This window comes from Thamnophis sirtalis, unplaced genomic scaffold (genome assembly GCF_051295495.1).
Source record: "Thamnophis sirtalis isolate CommonGarterSnake01/CBP01778 unplaced genomic scaffold, rThaSir2_p1.2 scaffold_5, whole genome shotgun sequence".
NCBI lineage: Eukaryota > Metazoa > Chordata > Lepidosauria > Squamata > Natricidae > Thamnophis > Thamnophis sirtalis.
This window is the reverse complement of record NW_028261385.1, coordinates 118934208-118958685: the sequence shown is the minus strand read 5'-3', so window position 1 is coordinate 118958685 and position 24478 is coordinate 118934208. Positions and strand designations below refer to the sequence as shown.

Here is a 24478-nt window from a genome sequence, read left to right as displayed (position 1 = left end):
TAAACTCCTGGTTTATCAATGTATAAAATTATACCTCCAATTTCAATTTCTCCATCAATTAGGAAACCAGTTGCTTTATCTGAGTTGTTTCACAAGTTAAATGGTAAGCAATTATTTTCCTATTCTATCACATTAATGACAGCTTTTAAGTAAATTATGACTCCTCCTAGGAAAGGACAGGTGAGGCAGGTGTCTGTAGTTGTTTTGGAAGACCTGGTGGAGACAGGATGTGAACTTGTTGAATCAGTTGGTGAAAAATTGCACATTTGGTCTTACATGCCATCTTGCCACCTGCTGAGAGAGTGTACAGCCGACTTGTCCACTCTTGCTGCAGTTCTGGGCTCTGAAGCTATGACTAGTAGTTCACATTAATGTCAAAGACAGGAAAATCACAGGTCAGAGCCCTTCGAGTAAATATAAAGGTTTATCGAAAACATAGGTTTTCTTCAAGAATCTGAATTATTAATGGTGAAGGCAAATTGGCAATAGACAATTGGCAATAGACAAGACTCAATGGAATTCAAGGTGCACTGGACTTTTGTGGCCACAAAGGTACTCTAGACTGATGACACATCTGACCCACCTTTTGAGCCCTGTCTGGCTCCTTCCACAAGAATGATAATAATATTAAAAAAGCAAGATTAAAGTTTCAAAATCCTCTGTTAACAAACTTTTATTGTAATCAACTTGTAGAAAATTTACCACGGCTTCTTACCTATTCCAAATCATTCCAACAGTTAGCATTGATTCATCCTAGATCAAATATCCATTTTTCCTTCTTAATACCACCTCTTATCAATAATTGTCTGGATAAATATAATGTTCAATATCCAAAGTTGATCTATCTTCCCCCAAAAATCCAGATGAAATTGGTTTCCAGTTAAATGTGATAAATCCATTCCTCAATCTTCTTCAATCCTCTCAAGGAAGACTAATTTATCTATTTATCCACTCAGTTTTCTGCTCTTGTAGGCTTGAACATCATGGAGGCAGTCAACTCAGAGAGTTCTAAGTCTGTAGGGTCCATAAGTAGGTGGTTGACTGATCCCTCCTTCCCCCTCCCCACTTTGCCCCCCCTCCCCATATGTTCTTGGTTTTAATGTCTAATTTTAACTGTTTATGTTTTAACTCTGTATGTCCCTGTAAGCTGCCTAGAGTTACCCTATGACCATGATGGTGAACCTATGACACGCATGCCAGAGATAGTATGCCAAGCCTTCTCTGTGGGCATGCACACCATCACCCCAGTTCAGCCAGCTGGCCATTAGGCTTCCAACATGAGCATGTGCTCTGGCCAACTGGTCATCATGTTTCCAAGGCATGCATGCATGCTGGCCAGCTGGTCATTGGGTTTCCAGGGCTCTGGTGCACGATCACATGTCTTCCGGTTTGGGCACTTTGTCCTATGTAATTTAGCAATGGTAGATAAGAGAATTCTTTAAACACAGGAAACATGCACAAAATTAATATCCATCGGAATAAGAAAATAGAGAAGCAGAGAAAGTATTTTCTGGATATTTTGATCCAAAATTAAAAGAAAGATTAAAAAACAAGCTCCACACTTTTTGCAAAGTAATAAAATACAAAATCCCTGTAATGAATGTCCAATAAAAATGTAAATCAAGTGAAAACATTTTCATTATCCAGGAACACACTGTGATTTTCTTATGGAAAATGAAAGTTATTCAGAGCTAGAAAATAGATCAAAGGAAAGAGACAAGCAAACCAGGGTAAAGTCTATCAGGAAGTTACAATAAATCAGCCTTCAATCAGCCGATCAACTTAGTTCTATTAGTCTATTAGTTCCGTTGACAATTTCAGCTTATTCTTATGACCCAGCATTCTCTGTTTCGGATTACAGGGCTCTCTGTTAACACACTTTTGTAATGATGGGTGGGAAGTTAGGTCCTTAAAACATCTTATTGTAACAGTTTAATTTTTTTTCAAGTAACAGTAGAAACAAATTGTAGATAAAAGTTAGATTCCTCTCAAATGTGAAGAACTGGGATTGAACACAGGGACTAGAATGCTGCTGCCCCATTTTACCTGTCATAAGAAATGTAACTGCTTCTCACTCCAAATGATGCTTGACTCTAGTACTACATTGATGTGTAATTACTTCTGGTTTTTAAAGGATGGTTCACAGAATTATTCTTTGACTTTGCTGACAGTAAATTTTAGCTCATAAACCTGTGTTCTCTTGCTATCTTCTATGCAGAGTGTAGTTTCTATGATAAATGCTATTTATAAGCAATTTTATCCCCAATCTTAAGGTCATGAAGAACAGGTTTAATTCGGGGATTCTTTCACAATTCTGTTTTAATTTATTGCTCATGACCAGGAAAACCATTTGACCCAGCAAGAATTTTGAAAGCTGCAGCTGCCAATATCATAGTTTCTTTTTTACTTGGCAAGAGATTTGAATATGAAGATGCAACACTGCTAAGGCTACTGGAATTAATTGAAGAAAGTTTACACCTTGTAGGAACCCCTTCGGTGTTGGTAATGTAATCTTTCATATGAAATAAACTTCAACCCTACAGTTTATTAAGATTTAATTTGTGAGATTTGGTTCTTAATTAATTAGAAAACTTGATTTATCATATATTTAGCACCCACATATTTCATAATTGTTGATAATGATGATGATTTTGAAGACTATGGAACAAACCTATTTGGATAAAAATGCTTTGAGATGTCTACCATAAAATATATTCATAGTATTCCACTCTGTTAATTTGCTACCTCTCTTATTATTCTATACTGTTTCAGATATATAATGTGTTTCCCAAGTTGGGATTCCTTTTGGATGGTCCCAAAAAAATAATGAAAAACCGAAAAGAGTATCATGAGTTCATACAGGCCACATTCCTTGAAAATCTCAAACAGTTTGATGAAAATAATCAGAGGACATTTATTGATGCATTTCTTGTTCGGCAGAAAAAGGTAATAAAGCATTTCAAGTATGCAAGGAATTGTAGCTGATGTTTTTTCTTTCACATGTTTTAAAAATATTCTGGCTGGTACAACAATACATGCAGCTGGGGAAAATCCTTGCTTTAGAAATGTCCAGGAAAACAGTTTCCTGGAGTGAAAGCAAGGCTTGAGTATAGTTTGGAATTTGTGTAATCTCATTCTCAGGTTCTGTAGGGATATAAACTTGAAACAAAAATAATAAAAATTAATAACCTACACCAACCAAGACACTATTAAACAGCTAAGGCTGGTTAAAAAGGTGATCATGTTTAAAAAAAAAATGAAACAACATTAAAGACCCCCTCCAAGATATAAGATTTCTCATTCTTTGGTAGCTCCACCTCTTCCTGAATTCTTGAAAGGTTTCTCTTAGCAAGATTTCTTGCAGCATTCTTGATGGCCAACAGATTCATTCCTTGTGTTATGTCTTTATTCCTTGCATAACTGTTAAAGCTACTACAATAACTAGAATTTTTCCCTGTAAAAAGTAACACTTTTGTTTTTTTTTTAGCAGTTGAGTGAAGCTATCACATCCGGGTCTCGCTTAACAGCCACTTTTCTCAATGTCTAATTATGGTCATTAGTCAAGGATTACCTTTAGTACGAAAATCCATGGAAAAGTGAAGGTGAGCTCTGAAATCTGAAATGTTTCTTCTTCATGTGACTTAAAATTAGATCACTCTTCATGAAAGAAAGCATTGACTAAGCATTGAGAAGAAGTGATAGAGAGAGGTGGGGAAAGTTAATCACAATTTTTCTCCATACTCATTCCTGGTTCTTCCATTGTCACCATTCACTGAAAATCAACGTGCAACAGTTACTCAGTCTATGCGCTTCCATACACAGCCATGGTAGAAGGATGTCCTGAGTTCATGTATTCTGATATATATTTCTGCTCGTTCTGTGGCAATTAATCCTAATTTTAATACCCCTGCATACATTGATAAATGCCAATCTACAAGATCAAGCTGTCTTCATTTAGATCAAGTTCCTTTCCCATTTTCTCTTAAATTCCAAAACAGGAAACATTTAAATTTTTATTTATTTCAATTCATTTAGTAATTCATAGTCTTTACCATATGTTTCTCATTATCACAAGTTTTAAGAAATGCCTACAAAATAAAAATGCCATAAACAGATGTGTCCATAAACCCTAGTATCCATCATCTTTTTGGTCAATCAAGATCTTGGCATAATTCTTTCTGGCAGGATATAAGTGTTAAGGCTCCCTGCTAATCATAGAACACAAAACCTGCCATTCATTTTAGCCAGCATGCCCCAAACACAACCAAAGGTCAGTTTTGCTGCATACAGGATCTAAAAATATAATCTCCGATTTAAAATTTACTTTGCAAGCCACTCCACTATAGTCTGCAACTCAATACAGATAATCCTTGATTTATGACAACAATTCAGCCTGGAATTTCTGTTAACGAGCAATGGTTGTAAAGCACAACCGAATTGCTTAGTGATGGAAATCCATGCATTTCCAATTGCCATTGTTAACTGAACTGCAATGGTTGTTAGTAGAGGACTTCTTCACAACTGCCTAGGGCTTCCTACAGCCAAAACCAGGGGAGAAACCAACAGGAAGTTGCCATCCCAGGAGTGATTGCTGCCAGATGGGGAGAGACTGAGGGTGTCCATGGGATTGTGAGGTGCTCAAGGTTGCAAGGGAGGGGGCAGTCGAGGCTTGGGAAGGAGTGTGGTGTTGTGCAGAGGGGCAAGTGGAGAGACTTACCCCAGAAAATCTCTGCTGCCCCCCCTATCTTTATGGAGGAAACAGCAAGGAAGATTGCAAAAGGCACACACGTAATCACAGTCACTGAACTATAGTAAGTGCTAGATGGCTGCCAACACCCAAAGCAGGATCATGTAATTGTGGGAACTCCAAGAATTGGTTGCAACACAATTTGATTCCTATCATTTTAACTTGAAATGCTGTTGCAAGGAATGGTCATAAGTTAAAGGCTATTTGAAGAAGGTATATACGTGACATATTCAGGATGCTTATATTTCGCTTTTGTTTGTTTAATAAGGCTTTCTATAAGCAGAAATCTCGAGTCTAGATTTAATCATGCTCAATAAATTGCTGTAAATATATTGATAGCATTTCCCCCCTCATTATAAATAATAATCCTTACAAATAAGCAATACACTGTCCTCCAGTTTTTGTGAAATAAAACTCTCACAGTCATCTGACAAGAGGTGATATTCAGCCAGTTCGCACCAGTTTGCCTGAAGCTGTGGCAGACATTTTGCACAGTCTGGCAAATTGATAACAATGGCCATCTGGGCACACCCCCAAACCAGTCTCCCTGCCGCTGGTCACTCCGCCCTCCCAGTCTCCGCTGGCTTGTGCCACCTCTTTGCATACTGGCTCTCAAAGAGGCTGGCAGCTGGCCGCAGGCCACTGAAAAGTCCTCCAACTGGTGAAAAAGCAGCTGCCCTCACAACCATCTTCTTCTCGCATTCCCATCCCATTGCCTTGCAAGACTTGGTCACTATTAATATATAGTTTGATAGCCCACTGTAGATATTCATCCTAATATTTATTACAGATAAGCTAAACACAGTTCCAGTTTTTGTGAACTACAACTCTTGCAATCTCCTGATACTGGAAATTTGGAGGCCACTGTAACATCTGTTCATGTATGTAGATTATAGGCATACATTGAATGTCCTTGATATCTTTTCTTTATACTCTTCAGGAGAATAAGAAGTCAACAAATAGCTATTTCCATAAGGATAATCTTATAAGTGTTGTGGATAACCTATTTATTGCCGGCATGGATACAACTTCAAACACTTTGTACTGGACCTTACTCCTAATGATGAAGTATCCAGAGGTTCAAAGTAAGCAGTTTTTATTTGATTGATTTTCAATACAAGTATAAAATTACCTGCCAAATAACATGGGGGATGAGATGTGGTGGCTCAGTAGCTAAGACGCTGAGCTTGTCAATCAGAAACGTCGGCAGTTGAGTGGTTCAAATTCCGATCACCCCGCAATGGAGTGAGCTCCGGTTACTTGTCCCAGCTTCTGCCAACCCAGCAGTCTGAAAGCATGTAAAAATACCAGTAGAAAAATAGGAACCACCTTTGGTGGGAAGGTAACAGTGTCCCGTGCATCTTTGGTGTTTAGTTATGCTGGCCACATGACAATGGAGATGTCTTCAGAGAGCGCCGGCTCTTCGACTTTGAAACAGAGATGAGCACCTCCCCCTAGAGTCAGAAACAACTAGCACACATGTGCAGGGGGAACCTTTACCTTTCTAACATGGGGGGGGGCAGAATAAGAAGCAAGAATGAGTTGCCCCATCTATTTATATTTGAAGGAATTAATGTGATGGAGAGTGATTATAAGATGTCACCATATGAAGGGTTCACACATGTACTTTCAGGGATTTCTGGAAGATGTATCAGTCACAGAATGTGTGTCATGCTCCTATCACCTCTCATTATTGCTGAATATGAGCTAAGACTGAAGAGAGCTAAGACTTCAATATTTAAAAAACGACTTAGATGAGGGACTACAAGAGGAACTTACCAAATTTGCAGACAATGCTAAGCTGGCCAGAATAGCGAACATCCTAGAAGATAGGCTCAAGATCCAGATGGATCTTGAACACTGGGCCCTATCTAACAATATGAAATTCAATGTAGAGGAAAGTAAAGTCCTACACTTAGGTAAGAAAAATCAAAATATACGCATATAAACTTGCTGAAACCAGGCTTAATTGCAGTCACTGTGAAAGAGATCTTGCAATGTTTGTGGACAATGAGCTAAATATGAGCCAGCAGTGTGCAGTGGCAGCCAAAAAGTCAAATCTATCCTAAATTAACAGAAGGATACAATCAAGATCAAGTGAGGGACTAATACCACTCTATAAAACCTAGTAAGATCAAACCTAGAGTACTGCATCCAGTTTTGGACACCACGCTATAAAAAAGATGTTGAGACTCTAGAAAAAGTGCAGAGGAGAGAAACCAGGATGATTTCTCATATGACTAAAACATATGAAGAACGGTTACAGGAACTGGGCATGGCTAGTCTAGTGAAGAGAAGGACCGGGGGAAACATGACAGCAGTCTTCCAATATTTGAGGGGCTGACACAGAGAGAGGAGAGGGTCCAGCTATATTTCAAAGCACCTGAAGGCCAGACAATGAATAGTGGATGGAAACTGACCAAGGAGAGAGAGATTCAACCTAGAAATAAGGAGGAACTTTCTGACAGTGAGAACAATCAACCAATGGAACAGCTTACCTTCGAAAGTCATGGGAGCTTCATCACTTGAGACTTTCAAGAAGAGATTGGTCTACCATTTGTCAGAAATTGTGTAGGCTCTCCTGTTTGATTAGGGGGTTGGACTAGATGACCTATAAGGTCCCTTCCAACTCTGTTTATCTGTAATCAGTTTTTTCTGCTAAGATTTATACATTTCAAGAAGGACAAAATTCCCTTAATTGATTTCTTATATCTCAATAATCATTTCATAATCTCTATACCTTAAAATATAAATAATCAATATAAATAAGACTTTTTCTGCACAGGCATAGTCATAGAATAAGATATATGGTGAATAAAAGGGAAAAATAGTACCGAAAGAAAAATTACAAGCATAGATCACAAATGATTATCTTCAGATCTGTACTATAAATGTACTTTGGAATTTTTGCATAAACTCCCATTTAAAGCAAAATGGAAATTATGGAATCATCGTGATGTGATTCTACTTTCCCAGGGAAGGTCCAAGAAGAAATCGCAAAAGAGATTGGGGTTCGTCAGCCAAGGACAGAAGACCGATTCAAAATGCCTTACACCAATGCTGTAATTCACGAAGTTCAAAGGTTTGCTGACATTGTTCCAACCAATTTGCCCCATGCAACAACCATGGACGTAACTATCAAAGGCTTCTTCATCCCCAAGGTGATTGCTGTGAAATAATCCCATTGTTAATGTTCCAATCTTAATTTATGACCATAATTGAGCTCAAAATTTCAATCATAAATCATGATGGATATAAAGTGGGTCACCATGTGCCCACTTTATATGCCCAATATTATGAACTTTTTTGTGGCACTCATTAAGCAAACATTGGGATCATAAAGTGAACACTGTGGTCATTAAGTGAGCCTAGTATTCACTGTATCACTTTTTAGCCAGCAACAAAAAGTAAATATTGGTTTCTAGCAAAAACATAAATTGCAGTCATATGATATGGGAGGCTGCAAACAACAATAAATGTGGGCTGGTTGCCAAAATATAGCTATGTGATCATACTGACCATACTGGGTAGGAAGTCCAGGACATTGGAACTTCATATTTATTGTTTTTCAGACTCTGTTGTAGGTAGCTGATAATCTATTTGCTGTTTTTTTTTCCTTAAACCTTCTTGAACTAGTATTTCTCCACCATTCAATCAGAATTGAAGAAGTTTTGTAGCAAAACAAGAAAGTTCAGTTGCTTTTCAAAAGAAAGCACCTTCGGGACTCTGTCAAAGCAATTAACCTAATCAGGGCAAATTATCATTGCTTTTATTTGATAGAAGAATTTGGCACTGAAAGATTCTTGCAGACAAAAGAATGGAAATTCAAGAGGATATACTCTCTTTCACAAAGACATAAATCCTTTTCAAGATTTCATCTCATATGGATTTCCAAGGGCCAAAAAGATAGATTATGTGGATCTTTTCTATTAATTCAACAGTTAAAACAAAAGCATTTTTTTTAGATGGAGACTAATTGAAGCAATACTTCAAAACAAATGGATTGGGGAGTACCATAAAAAAAACCCGAAATGAGGTTTTTGGATAAAAAATATGGAGGTGAAGATTGTTACAACAGCAAGGGTATAGCTGAGGGTATTTTGTTCACTACAATTCACAAGAAAAATGCACAGTAGATTAGAAGAAAAATGTTAAAAGGATGAATTACAGAAAACCCCAACAGACTCCATTACCGGTATTTTACATCAAATTAAGTTTTTATAACAACTATCTATGTTCAACTGTGAGAGGAATAGCAACTAAATAAAAATATGTGAAGCAGAAAAATTCTGAGTTTTCTAAAAAGTCAGAAAACTGTTGGTTTATAAAAAGAAAGCAGAAAGAAAACTCTATTAAGGATACAGGATGACAACACAACTTTGATAGATAAGGTTAGCATAAATAAATGCTTTCATGATTTTATTTACACTTACATGAAAGGCAAGAAGAATTATTGGCAAATATTGATGAATACCTAAAGAAATAGGATTTACAAAAACTCACATAAGCTCAGAAACAAATAATGAACAGTCCCATAATAATAACCTTCCAAGCATTGGAGGCTATAAAGAAAATTTAAAAAGTCCAGGCACCAGAGCCAAAAGGACTATGGTATTTCTATCACAATTTATGTTTTGAAGATCAATTCTTATTGCCATTAAAGAATTTGATGAATTTGCCTTATTACCAAAGGAAGAATAAGATTTAACTTCAGATCTTATGGCATTTTATTCATGATGATATATGTGGATTCCTACATAGAGGACAACTAAGGGACAATATAAGAACTGTTTGGATATAACGGAGTATGCCTAATACCAAATAAGAAACAAGTAGCTGTGATCCTTTTGGATGCTGAGAAAGCCTTTGATAATTTGAACTGGGATTTTATCTTCAGAGTTGTGGAAGATATGGCCTTTCGGGATAATTCTCTTGGAGGGATTAAATCTATTTATACATGCCAGAAAGCACATATTACTAGTTTTGATAATACAGGAATACCAGAATAGTACAGAACATCTAATGAAGAAACTGAAGCATTTGGGCATATTAGCTGGTTTTAAAATTAATCAAAAGAAGACAAAGATGTTCACAATAAAATAGAATAAAGGATAAAAAAGGAGAGACTAAGATTAAATATCTAGGGGTCACACTGATCAATAGGAATTGCATGTTGTTTTAGAAAATATATTAAAATATGGAATGATGTTACAAAAGACAGTGAGAGGGAATAAATTACTGTCATTATTGGGTAGACTTTTGATTATTCAGATGAATGTCTTTTTCAGGATGTTATTTTTATTTGAGACTATAATGTTGTTGTCAATTGTTTTACCTTTAAAACAATGGCATAAATTTCATTGTAATAATTTCTACATTAATGTGTTAAATGAAAAATTCTCTTCTTTATATAATTTCAATGTTTAGGGCATGTACATTGTTCCATTGCTGACCTCTGTGCTCCATGATGAATCCCAGTGGGAGAAACCTCATGAATTCTATCCTGAGCATTTTCTTGACTCTGAAGGAAAATTTGTGAAGAGGGATGCATTCATGCCTTTCTCTGCAGGTAACATCACTCTGTATATGTGAAAAGCTGGAAAGAATTTCAGTGCAACAGAATAGTTAGGAAGATTTTTTTTTAAGATTATAATCATTCCTTTGAGGCAATGCAACTATGGAAAGCCATGTAAAATAATTTAAGAAGCCAAAAAAAAAAAAAAACCCTTTTTGCCATCGATGCTTTCTTCCAGGTCAGAGAGTATGTGCTGGTGAGGACCTTGCCAAAATGGAGCTCTTCCTTTTCTTTACCAACCTCCTCCAGAGATTTACCTTCCAGCCGCCTTCAGGAACATCTAAAGATGATCTGGACCTGACTCCTGTTCTTGGACTTACGACCCCTCCCGTGCCTTACAAGACCTGTGCTGTGTTATCCTGATCTGACAGAAAAAAACTCATAATAAGCTGTTTTCTCAGGTTTTAAATAGCTTTACTATGACAGAAAATCAAAATCTGACAACCTGATGCTATATTACATTATATTCGTTACATTTATTTTATTGGAATTCCACCTTTATTATTTTTACAAATAAGGAAGTTGTCCTACCTTTATTTTCCCAAAGCTCTTTGGGTTAAGAAGGGAGACTGACAAGCTAGAACTCTCAGTCTCCTGGTGATTAGCCCAAAGTCACCCAGCTGGAATTCATTGCTAAAGTTGGACCTGAATTCACAATCTCCTGTTTTCTGGGCTGGTGTCTTAACCACTGGACCAAGCTATCTATTGTTTAGGTTTCACGTGTTGCCCAAAAGATGAATAGCAATAATTTATAGACATGTGCAATATAGGTTCTGATAGGGAAGAACAGTGGGAAATCATGAAAAGCAAAGTGCTTTGAATCATTATTACTGAATTTTTCTTTTGGGGCCATTTGTTTCCTTTGGCTTTTACTCTCCTTTCTGTTTCTGTTTAGAAATGTTTGTTTCTTTTACTTTGAGTATTTTAATTACTTTTTAAAAAAGCAATCTCATTTTTTTGTTTTTTTGCAATAGTCCTAATTGTAAATTTATATATTTGCTTTATAACCTATTTGTCATTTCTATTATTTCTTCAACAACCAATAAAATAATATTTTACATCAGCCATGGGGCCTTCAGCAACAGCTCTGTCAGGTTCCAACTAATGCATCCATCACAAATTGAATTCTGAGGAAATCAGGGTATGGTGGGGGAGGGGCTCTTCCCAAAACCAATGACACAGTGCGGAATGCAGCATGAACTAACATCTCTTTGCCCAACAGGGCATGCACAGTACAACTAAAATTGCTCTGTGCATGCGCAGAAGCAAAAAACAAGATGGCAGCTCCTGTGGCGCTGCTGTGAGAGCTGGTTTTGGGGTATGACAGGCCTGGGTTGCTGCTGGTTCCAGCAACCCGGGCCGCCAAGTGACTACTTGTTCGGCCAAACCGGTACGAAATGGTAGGAACCCACCTACCCATTCTGAACAAGAACCCCATACCCCATAGCTGATGCAGGAGTTATATGATGCAAACCCTCTTCAGAGGAGACTATAATTTCTGATGATGATCTCCCAGCCCAAAATAATAACCTCATAGCTTCCTCTTGTCAAAAACATGCCTCCTGAAGGGCCTCAAACAACTCTCCCCTTTCATTTCTAATCTGGAATATTGACAGCTGGTCTTCCAATCAAAAGACTATATAGAGATTTTTTTTTTAGAGATTTTATTAATATTTGTAGGCCGCCCTTTTCCCTGAGGGGACTCAGGGCGGCTCACATAAAATCAGGGAGGGGGAATACAGACATTGACATAGAAACATATAATAAAATAGTAAGCAACATACATTCATCATTCGGGAGGGGCGGCTATCCTTGTCCCCAGGCCTGATGGGCTAGCCAGTTCTTAAGGGCTGTGCAGAAGGCCTGGACGGTGGAGAGGGTACGAATCTCCACGGGGAGCTCGTTCCAAAGGGTCGGGGCTACTACTGAGAAGGCCCTCCTCCTTGTAGTTGCCAGCCGGCACTGGTTGGCCGATGGAATACGGAGGAGGCCTAATCTATGAGATCTTATTGGTCGCAGGGAGGGAATTGGCAGAAGGCGGTCTCTCAAGTATCCAGATCCACTACCATGCAGGGCTTTATGGGTGACTAATAACACCTTGAAGCGCATCCGGAGATCGACAGGTAGCCAGCGCAGCTCGCGGAGGATAGGTGTTATGTGGGTGAACCGAGGTGCACCCACAATCACTCGCGCGGCCGCGTTCTGTACTAGCTGAAGTCGCCGGATGCTCTTCAAGGGCAGCCCCATGTAGAGCACATTGCAGTATTCCAGCCTAGAGGTCACAAGGGCCCGAGTGACTGTTGTGAGAGCCTCCCGATTCAGGTAGGGTCGCAACTGGCGCACCAGGCGAACCTGGGCGAATGCCCCCCTGGTCACAGCCGTCAAGTGGTGGTCAAACGATAGCTGTGGATCCAGGAGGACTCCCAAGTTGCGAACCCTCTCTGAGGGGTATAGAATTTGACCCCCCAGCCTGAGTGATGGAATATTGATCGAATCTTTGGGAGGGAAGGACAACAGCCACTCGGTCTTTTCTGGGTTGAGCACAAGCTTGTTAACCCTCATCCAGTCCATAACGGCTTCAAGGCCTCGGTTCATCACGTCTGCCGCTTCATTGAGTTGGCACGGGGCGGACAGATACAGCTGGGTATCGTCCGCATATTGATGGTATCTGATCCCGTGCCTGCGGATGATCTCTCCCAGCGGTTTCATGTAGATGTTGAATAGTAGGGGGGATAAGACCGAGCCCTGAGGCACCCCATATGTTAGGGGCCTAGGGGACGATCTCTGCCCCCCCACTAACACCGACTGCGACCTGTCCGAGAGGTAGGAGGAGAACCACCGCAACACGGTGCCTCCCACTCCCACCTCCCGCAGTCGTCGCAGAAGGATACCATGGTCGATGGTATCGAAAGCCGCTGAGAGGTCAAGGAGGACCAGGATGGAGGAATGTCCTCCATCTCTGGCTCTCCAGAGATCATCGGTCAATGCGACCAAAGCGGTTTCTGTGCTGTAACCGGGTCTGAAGCCTGACTGGAAGGGGTCGAGATAGTTTGCTTCCTCCAAGGACCGTTGGAGCTGGAAGGCCACCACCTTCTCAACAACCTTCCCAAGGAAGGGAAGGTTGGAGACTGGGCGATAGTTATTAAGAACAGCTGGATCCAGAGATGGTTTCTTTAGGAGGGGTCTCACCACTGCCGCTTTCAGTGCGGCGGGGAAGTTCCCCTCCCGAAGAGAGGCGGTAACAACCGCCTGGATCCAGCCTCGTGTCACCTCACTGCTGTTAGTAACCAGCCATGAGGGACACGGGTCCAGTACACAGGTGGAGGCACTTACAGCCCTCATGGCCTTGTCCACATCCCCGGGGGTAACATCCTGAAACTCAACCCAGAGATGTTCTACTTGATCCTCCTGTGCCTCGGCTGGAACTGCGGGGATGGAGTCCAAGTCCGACCGAAACCGAGCAATTTTGTCCGCTAAGAATTGGGCATAGTCCTCAGCTCTGCCCTGCAAGGGTTCCCCCGCTTCCCTTTTATTCAATAGGGGGCGGGTTATCCTAAACAGGGCGGCTGGGCGGGACTCAGCGGACGCAACCAAGGTGGCTATGTGAGATCTTTTCGCTGCCCTAAGTGCCCTGATGTATTCCTTGGTGCAGGTGGTTACCATTGCTCGGCTCGATTCGGACTTATCGGACCTCCATCGGTGCTCTAGGCATCTCCTCCGGCGCTTCATCTCCCGGAGTTCCTCGGTGAACCAAGGAGGTCTCCGGGATCCGCCGCCTCAGAGGGGCCGTAGTGGCACAATCCGGTCGAGGGCCTCCGATGCTGCCGAGTGCCAAGCAGCAACCAGAGTCTCTACCGGACTGTGGGCGAAAATATCAGGAATAACCCCAAGCTCCGTCTGGAACCTTAACGGTTCCATAAGTCACCTGGGGCGGAACCACCTGGTCGGTTCCTCCTCCCTACAGTGGGGGTTTGGTCTCCGGAAGTCGAGCCTCAGTAGGCAGTGGTCTGACCACGACAGGGGTATGATGTCGTTACCCCTCAGACCAAGATCACAAATCCACTGCTCCGAGAGAAATACGAGGTCGAGCATGTGCCCCGCCGAATGGGTTGGGCCCCGAATTACTTGGGTCAAGCCCATGGCTGTCATGGAAGCCATGAACTCCTGCGCCCCATCAGAGTTTTCACCGAGCGACGGCAAATTAAAGTCCCCCAGGACCATCAACCTAGGGAACTCAATTGCCAGCTCGGCTACCGACTCGAGGAGCGAGGGGAGGGCTGCTGCAACGCTGTTGGGAGGCAGGTACGTTAACAGCAGACCCACTTGACCCTTGAGGTCCAACTTTATCAGCAGAGACTCACACCCGACAAGCTCCGGAGCAGGGACCCTACGAGGAACTAACGACTCCCGGATAACAATGGCCACACCCCCACCCCTTCCCTGGGCTCTCGGCTGGTGTAGCACCTGAAATCCTTCTGGGCACAGCTCTACAAGGGGGACTCCTCCCTCTGGGCCCAGCCAGGTTTCAGTAATACATGCCAGGTCTGCCCTCTCGTCTAAAATTAAGTCCCGGACGAGAGGAGCTTTGTGTACAACAGACCTGGCATTTAGCGACAACAGCCTGAGACCAGGGTCCTGATTACTTGCGCCATCTGGTCTCGGAGTGGGACTCATAGGGCCGGAAGGGTAGCGAACCCTCCTTCCCTGGTAATGGCCTGCCCTAAAGTCCCCGCCGTATCTGCCCCTCCCTGTTACGACCGTAATACCCCGACCCTCTCCCGTGTCTCTGGTCCCCTCAACCACCCCCATGGCCCCCGCATCTCCCGGCAGGTCCTCCGAATCATACATACCCATGCACTCCCCCAAACAGTCCCCACGTAAGAGTTAAAAACACAAAAATTTACAACAATATGATAATAAAAAGTGGGACATTCATTCATCTCATACGTATCTCATGCATATCCCATACAAAGAAGGAAGAGAAAGATGAAAGAAAAGAAGGAAACTAAAAAAATAGTTGCGCAGTTGTTTAAAATTTCAGGTGCGAGTTCAGATGGCAAAATTGGCTCTTAATATTCGAAGTTAAAGTAGCTAGGGACCAGTTATAGTTCAGATGGAATATGCGGGGGAGTGTCTTGTTGCCCCTCTCTTCTTTTGCAAATTTGCTGGTCAAAAGGTCCTGCGGGGGTTCAGTGTGAACACACAATACTGCCGTCGTCTGTCCACCCGCAGCCCAGGTCCAAGATTTCTTTCTGGGGGTAAAACCAGTATAATAGTGATGGTAACAGTCAGGGCTAAGAAAGACAGGATCACAGGCCCTAAATATATGGGTGAGGGAAGTCAAACAGTCAAAGTCCAGAGTGGCAGGAAACCAATGTTGGTAAAAAAGGTAGCGTTGAAACCAATGTTGATGGAAAAGGCAGCGTTGGAGAAGAGGGCAGCGTTGGTAAAAGAAACAGTGCTGGTGGGAGGGGCTATATTGCTGAAAAATGCAGCGATAATAACAAAGGCAGCGTTGGTAAAGAAGACAGCGTTGGTGCAAGAAACAGCTCTGTTGAAAAAAATAGCATCGATGGAGGAGCTGAGCCAGATATAGAGGGGGGGGGGCATCCGGAAAAGGCTCCGGCCACGGCGCACACAGCCAGCCGCCCGGTTCGCCTAATCCGAAAAGAAGCCCTGTTTGAATTCCCCAGTTCTAAAAGATGGCAATAGTTGGTCAATACAGTCACTGTAAGCTCACCAAGTTGTAACGATTGTAAGAAAAGGGTTGAGAAACCCCACAGCTGCTGAAGCCGCCGCAAAGCGCTTTCAATCGCCTCCGCCGCCACCATAGAGCCGCCACTCCCGTCGCCGAGAACGCCAAGCCACGCCGGAGAATCCGAAGCCCCAGACCAACGGAAGGCATCGGCTCCCCTCAACATATATATATATATGTTTTCTGAGGTTTTCGCGGGTGTTAGTATGTAGGTCTCTAGTTGTTCGGGTTTTCTCCCGCGTATAATTGGAGATGTCTTGGCGACGTTTCGACGAAGTCACATTCGTCATCTTCAGGCTGCTGCTGACTACTTCAGGTTTGGTGTTTCCAGGAGTAGTAACTCCTGGAAGTAGTAGTCCAGGAAACACCAAACCTGAAGTAGTCAGCAGCAGCCTGAAGATGACGAATGTGACTTCGTCGAAACGTCGCCAAGACATCTCCAATTCTACGCGGGAGAAAACCCGAACAACTAGAGACCTACATATATATATATATATATATATATATATATATATATATATATATATATATATATATATATATATATATATATATATATATATATATATATATATATATATATATATATATATATATATATATATATATATATATATACATACACACACACACACACACACACACACACACACACATATATATATATATATATATATATATATATATATATACACATACATACATACATACATACATACACACATACACACATACATATACACATACACATACACATATATACATACATACATACATACATACATACATACATATACATACATATACATACATACATACATATACATACACATACATACACATACATACACATATACACACATACACACATACACACACACACACACACACACACACACACACACACACACACACACACACACATATATATCTAAAGTCACAACCCCTGGTATGCCCAAATATGGGAAGAATATGGAATAAATATGATATTTATTTATCAGCATAAATATAACAAATATAACAAAAAGGCAACAGTAAAAAATATTGGGTTTCTGTCTGGATGGTCTCTTCTGACGAGCCGAAGACAGAGAGTGGAAGTGTGACCTTCCTCCCATATTTGGGCATACCAGGGGTTGTGACTTTAAATATATACCTCTCACCCTGGCTGGCTGATAAGGAGTCGAGCTCTGTAGCTCAATGGTTAACACATCTGCCTAAGAGGCAATAGAGCACAGGTTCGATTCCCATAATATTGGGTTTCTGTCTGGATGGTTTTTTTTTTTTTTTAATAATGGTGTGGGCAGGTATTTTAGCCATTAAGCCACAGGATCTGATCCGTTATCAGCTGAGCCAGGGAGAAAGGTATATATTTAAAGTCACAACACCTGGTATGCCCCAATTATGGGAGGAAGCTAACTGCTTCCATTTTCTGTCAATTGGCTCGTCACAAGAGTCCATCATGGACTCTTAATGGCTAAGACGTCTGCCTAATATGTAATATAGCCCAGGTTCGAATCCCAGTAAGGGTATGGCTAGCTGATGAGAGCTAAATAGCTTGAAATAGATCTATACTAGTTTCCCTTTATATATTTATCAGCACAAATAAAAAAAAACAAATATAACAAAGGCAACAGTAAAAATATTGGGTTTCTGTCGTGATGGACTCTTGTGACAAGCCGATTGACAGAGAATGGAAGCAGTTAGCTTCCTCCCATAATTGGGGCATACCAGGGGTTGTGACTTTATATATATATGTGTGTGTGTGTGTGTGTGTGTGTATTTCGATTTTCGATTTTATTGTATTTCTATGCCGCCCTATTCCCAGAGGGACTCAGGGCGGCTCACAAACCAAGTCAGGGGGGGATACAAACAAGAAAAAAAGACACGGACAAAACAATATCACAATTTAAAAACAATCAACAGCCACACCATTCGAGCGGGGACAAGAACTCATCAGCCCCAGGCCTGTTGGAACAGCCAGGTTTTAAGGGCTTTGCGGAAAGCCTGGAGGGTGGTGAGGGTCCGAATCTCCATGGGGAGCTCGTTCCAGAGGGCCGGAGCAGCCACAGAGAAGGCCCTCCTCCGGGTGGTAGCCAATCGGCTTTGGCCAGTGGATGGAATTCGGAGGAGGCCTAATCTGTGGGATCTAATCGGTCTGTTGGAGGTAATTGGCAGCAGGCGGTCTCTCAAGTACCCAGGTCCAATACCATGAAGGGCTTTATAAGTGATGACTAGCACCTTGAAGCGTATCAGAAGACCAATAGGCAGCCAGTGCAGCTCGCGGAGGATAGATGTGACGTGGGTGTACCGAGGTGCACCCACAATCGCTTGTGCAGCTGCATTCTGGACAAGCTGAAGTCTCCGAATGCTCTTCAAGGGCTGCCCCATGTAGAGCACGTTGCAGTAGTCCATTCTTGAGGTCACAAGGGCATGAGTGATGTTTTGAGGGCCTCCCAGTTCAGGTAGGGATGCAATTGGTGCACCAGGCGAACCTGGGGCAAATGCCCCCCTGGTCACAGCCAACAAATGATGTTCAAAAGTCAGCTGTGGGTCCAGGAGGACTCCCAAAATGCGAACCCTGTCTGAGGGGCGTACTGTTTGACCCCACAGCCTGAGAGATGGAATACTTGGCCAATTAATGGGAAGGAAACACACCAGCCACTTGGTCTTATCCGGATTGAGTGCAAGCTTGTTAACCCCCATCCAGACCCTAACAGCCTCGAGGCACTGACACATCACGTCAACCGCTTCACTGAGATGGCACGGGGTGGACAGATACAATTGTGTATCGTCCACATACTGATGATATTTTATCCCGTGCCATCGAATGATCTCACCCAGCGGCTTCATGTTGATGTTGAACAGGAGGGGGACAGGACCGAACCCTGTGGCACCCCATAATTCAGGGGCCTGGGGGTTGATCTCTGCCCTCCAACCAACACCGACTGTGACCTGTCTGAGAGGTAAGAGGAGAACCACCATAGGACAGTGCCTCCCACTCCCACCTCCCGCCTTCATCGCAGAAGGATACCATGGTCGATGGTATCGAAGGCCGCTGAGAGGTCAAGGAGCACTAGGACGGAGGCATGACCCCCATCCCTGGCTCTCCAGAGATCATCGGTCAGTGCGACCAAAGCGATTTCCGTGCTGTAGCCAGGCCTGAATCCTGACTGATAGGGATCTAGATAATCGGTTTCATCCAAGGACCGCCAGAGCTGAGAGGCCACCACTTTCTCAACAACCTTCCCCACAAAGGGGAGGTTGGAGACTGGACGATAGTTATTTAAGACGGCACATGTGTGTGTGTGTGTGTGTGTGTGTGTGTGTGTGTGTCAGTGATGTGCGGTGGGGATTATGGTTGGTGAGGCAAGGGTGCGGCAGCAGCAAGAAGCAACGTCCCCACCGTTGTGTCCAACAGGCCAGGTGTCTCACATTTATGGCGGACATAAACATGAGATGCCTGTCAGACACAGTGGCGAGAACGTCCCTGCCATTGCTGCGCTCTGCTGCCTCGCCCCCCCGGCCTCCTCCAACCCCATCACTGTGTTCGACAGGCCAGGCATCTCGTGTTTATGGCAGACATAAACGCGAGATGTCTGGCCTGTCAGACACAGCGGCGAGAATGTCCCTGCCGCTGCCACGCTCTGCTGCCTCACCCCCCACCTCCTCTGACCCCAACGCTGTGTCCGACAGGCCAGGCACCTCACGTTTATGTGTGTGTGTGTGTGTGCGCGCGCGCGTGTGTTTCTTCACAGCAGTGGGGTCAGTGAGGCGGGGGACAAGGTGGTGGAGCGTGGCAGCAGCAGGGACATTCTCACAGCTGTGTCCGACAGGCCAGGCATCTCGCGTTTATGTATGCCATAAACGCGAGACACCTGGCCTGTTGGACACAGTGGTGGGGACAGAGAAGGTGGGGGGCGTGGCAGCAGCCTGCAAACAAAGGGGAGAGTGGGAGGAGGAGGAAAGGGAGAGAGGAGCAGGACGAGGCTCCCAGTGGAAGGGAGAGGGCTGCCCCTCTCTTCTCAAACAAACTCTCTCTCAAATTGAGAGAGAATTTGTTTGAGTGAAGTGAAGAAAGAAACACATGCACACACACACGCACACACACAAATTCCTCACAATAAAAAATTACAAATTAAATTACAATAATTTTGAATTCCGCCCCCCCCTCCATCCGATCCACATACCTTTTCCAGCTATGGATTTCAACTCTCCTCTTGTCCGCTCGCCATGACGAAAATGTAAAAAATTAAATAAAAAGGCAACGTAGGCATGATTTGCTGCTGCCAGATCAGGAGGCAGAGAACCACGTACCTCCATTGCATAAGGAATTTTTTGCCTTTTAACCCTTGCTTAACTCTGAGCAAGGGTTAAAAGGCAAAAAATTCCTTATGCAAAGGAGGCTCTTAGTTCTCTCGCCTCCCCCTGCAGTTAGCACTAAGCAGACTCAGAGTCATCCACTGTGACTCTGGAGTCTGGCAGCAACTACCTTAGCCTTTTTCCTTTTAATTATTCTTTTGTTTTCCCCATGACACTGGTGAGGCCCCACCTCCCCTTACTGCACGTCCCTGGTGTGTGTGTGTGTGTGTGTGTGTGTGTGTCTTAAGTCTATCTCCACTTTCCTGAGCAAAACAGGTGGGGTATCTAAACATGGTGTTATGACTCTAGTTAGTGCAATCTTGCAGTTCAGATGTGTCTCATTGCCTTCTTTACAGCCATGGGTTGTGACTACCTTGCCCTCATCCAAACTAGAAGATATTTTGCTTTATAACATTTATATTACTCCTCTTAATAAGAACAATCTGGTAAAGAGTATTTTGGAGCACATAAAAAGAATGATCCGTAGTGGTTTGACAAACATTCCACAGCTGCAATTATAATATGTGGGGATTTAAATACTAGGATGGGACCAAATGATACTACATTATTTCACCAATTTAAGATCCATTATGTGGAGAGTATATTAGAGGAACCCTTGTGCTTTAGACAATTTAAAAACCTAAAAGCTAACTGAACTTGTCTATATGCAAGACAGGTGACTGCACATCTGAACCCGTGCATCCTTAACGGTTCCCTAGTTACAGTTAGGTTATTTGCATTATCCAGTATTTGTAAAGTTGACAACGTAGATTGATAATTTTATACACCCCATTGTGTCTCTTGTTTTATTTTAATATCCTCTGTGTAATTAGTATATTTTGACTTACTAAATGATGATTCTTCTTTAATGATTGATCAAGAATCTCTTTAATAACAGATACTAGCTCAGAATTAGGCATCCTCATAGCGCCCTCTAGTAGTCAGACTATTATTTATTTATTTATTTATTTATTTATTTATTTATTTATTCCTGGCCAATCAGAGTCCTTAAAATCAGCAGATTTCAACCACCCACAACAAAATATTAAAGAGCAGCTAATTATTTTAAAAGTAGTAGATTAAAGCCACAAATTTATCCTTATATTTCAAAAGAAAGAATGTTCCATGTTTCCTTATTTTGACTACCTGTAGCAATCTTCTCCCTGTGGTTTAATAGTAAAGAAGAAATCTCAGAAATGGCATGCCAAGCTTCAAAAAAGAGTAGTAATCTGTAACTATGGAGAGCCTCTTTTAGCTTGTAAAGGTAATAGTCTCATACATTGTTTAAGAAATGAAGGTAATGGCTTATTATTCATTTGAAAAATAAATTCAAAAATGGCTATTTTAGCCAACAATGACGTGATTTCGAGCCCTCCCAGTTTCAGCCCACCAGTTGTTCTGGAAGCTCATCTTATAAAACTCTTTGCAGGCTGTTGCTGTTATCAGAGGATATTTGAGGGATGATTCTGGGACTTTCCTCAGAGAGACAAGAAGACAAAACGAAGCATGTTCCTTTTGTTGTTGTGTTGAAAAAAACATCCAGAGAGAGGAGATTCTCTGGGTGTGTGAGACTGTCATGGTAGCCAATGATGGGAGTGGCAACCAGAGCTGGAAGAGCTTGAGGACAAGGAGAATCTGACCATGCTGACCCGCTGATGAAGCAAATGATGACATTTGAAGCCCATGCCATGGCTGCCACCTGCGAATCCTGGCAGACCCCAGATCAGGAACATGGAGGATGGGTGTCAGCACTGGAAATATAATGATTATTACAACTATAATCAATCACAGAAAGGAAACAACTGAAATCTGGCTAAGAACAGGGTAAATTACTGAATGATTTTTACTCTCCCCTTTGTTGAAGACACCACTATTGGTTGGCTTCACAGAAGCCAAACAAAACACCGTATGGCCAAATGTGATATATGAACCACTTGGTTGATTTGCAGATCTGCCCTTGCATACTTGTGAAGTTTCCGCTGTTCGCCCATGAAGCCAATGTTGAGAAAAGACAGGAGACAAATTTTCTCGGGATGGAGCGACCCAGATTGGAACCTGAGAGCCCCTTTTATTGAGACAGGACAAAGGCAGGAGGAGCAATAACATGTGATAAAAAAACAGCCTGTAAAAGTACAATTTCTAATCTACTGCTTCAGGAAAGTTCTCTCTATATATGGTCAAATCCTGGACGTCATTGGTAGGGCACATCTCAGAATGTTATGTTATTCACTATCAGGTTGTTATGGCTTTCTAGGAGTTTGTTTTCTCCTGTGTGATTCAGCGTGACTCTGCAGGCTCTAGTATGAACTAGGCCATGGAGGACACACACCTGCACAAGGAACTATATTACAACATCTCCTACTTTTTTATTTTCTTTTTGTCAAAAAGACTCTCCCTCTTCATCTCCCAGGGTTGTCAACCCTGGGAGATGTTGTTTTGTTGCTGCATATCAAGGCTTGTTAATGCCATGTTGATACTCCTTTTCTGCACCATGCCCTCCACTGTGGACTGGATTATACTTTGGATGACAGGGATAAAACAAGGTAGTAGTAGGAGGCCTAGGAAGATGCTGCCTGCCATAAAGGCGGCTTGCTTCCAGTTTCGGAAGATGCCCCCCAAGAACCCCGCATCATCCATAATCCCTGTCCACGTTTGTACGGGCACGTGCACTAATCTTCTCAAGTCAGCAGTGAGATCAGCTACCACTTTGCCGGTTTCATCAATCTGTAGGCAGCAATTTGTCAGGTTAAACTTCCCACATACCCCTCCCTCTTTTGCAAGTAGATAGTCCAAAGCTAAGCGGTTTTGATAAACTGCAGTGCGCAGCTTATCCTGTGCTGTGGCAATGGCGTTAAGCACCCTATCAATATGATTACCAGCTAATTCTAGCACTGCTTGCAGCCTAATTATTCTATTAAGCATGTAAATCGGGGTTCGGTAACCCCACGACCCATCTTCTGCCCATGTCGCGGGGTCATAATAAGCAATAATGCGTTCGGGGGGCCAATCATCATCCTTCCAATTCCCAACCTGCACCCCCCCAAAACCCTCCCCCTTGTCTAGGGCCCTTTTCCTTCTCCAAACATCATACACGGAGATTCCCAGGTGTTGTCTAGCAGTGAGGGGTAGCAAGAAAAAGGAGGGTTTAATCCATGCTAAAATGCAGGTGCCTCCCCAATTGTGAGGGAGGTACTCATAAGCAAAATTTCCACACACCCAATACATCCCCACCGGGGCAGTCCAGTTTCGTGTTGAGGAGGAAAAGTAGGAAAAAACCGTGGTGTTCAACTGCTCCGGTTTGGAGATGTTGGCAGCTGAGGTCCATGAGGAGTTGACCCACTGGCCTTTGCAGAAGAGGGTGCCCACTGCAAAGGGACCATTGCGGAAGTAACAGTGGGTACCCACAATGTTAGTAGTCAATGTCCAGGTGGTATCAGAAGCGCGGGGCCGTATTGTGAGATTCCCAGCCCGGGAAAGGTTATTTAGTAACACTGGGTCAGCTTCTAGGGCTTCCCAGGGCCATTGTTCACCCATGTTTGTGCCCCCACATACAAAGCAATTTGTTACCCCCAGGGTTTGGGCAATTTCGGTGGCAAATTCCAGGAACAGGTTGCGAGCTTTGTCAGAGATGATTGGTTTTGCGTTGGTTCCAAGTCTTTCGATGGTGTCATAAACGGACCATTGTATGCCTCTGGACTCTTTGAGACTGTCAATCGTGATTGTAATATAGGTAAGTGGATCACTGCCTGTTCCATCAATTCCCAGGCCGTAGACTTCAATTTTAGGATGGTCTTTTGAGAGGGTGAAAGAGACCCTGTTACTGTTCGGTATCCGACGGAAGGATTCAATAGTCTGCTTTGCTGCGTTCAAAGGGTTGTAGCATCCTCGGTAGCCGCCACCAGTGTGATCACAAACTCCGCGCCAAACGGTCTTTTGCGGGTCTCCCCATGATGCGCAGGGGTGAAGAAAGTATTCAGGGGGGTTTGGCTTGTTACGGGTGCAAAGGTATTTATGGTCGTGTTTGTAGGTTTCTCGCCAGGCG

At 42.8% G+C, this 24478-nt stretch overlaps 2 protein-coding genes across 2 annotated transcripts in view; one reads left to right on the top strand and one right to left on the bottom strand.

Annotated features, from left to right (window-relative positions):
• LOC148045616 (cytochrome P450 2K1-like) overlaps positions 1–24478 on the bottom strand; it is an 80308-nt gene that overhangs the window by 32852 nt on the left and 22978 nt on the right. The window lies entirely within an intron of this gene.
• On the top strand, positions 984–11148 carry LOC148045617 (cytochrome P450 2K1-like). The gene is made up of 7 exons (XM_087715253.1): positions 984–1029; positions 2342–2502; positions 2773–2946; positions 5688–5832; positions 7724–7908; positions 10175–10316; positions 10501–11148. Exons 1-7 carry the CDS (start codon positions 984–986, stop codon positions 10683–10685), a joined length of 1038 nt encoding a protein of 345 aa, XP_087571379.1. The 3' UTR covers positions 10686–11148.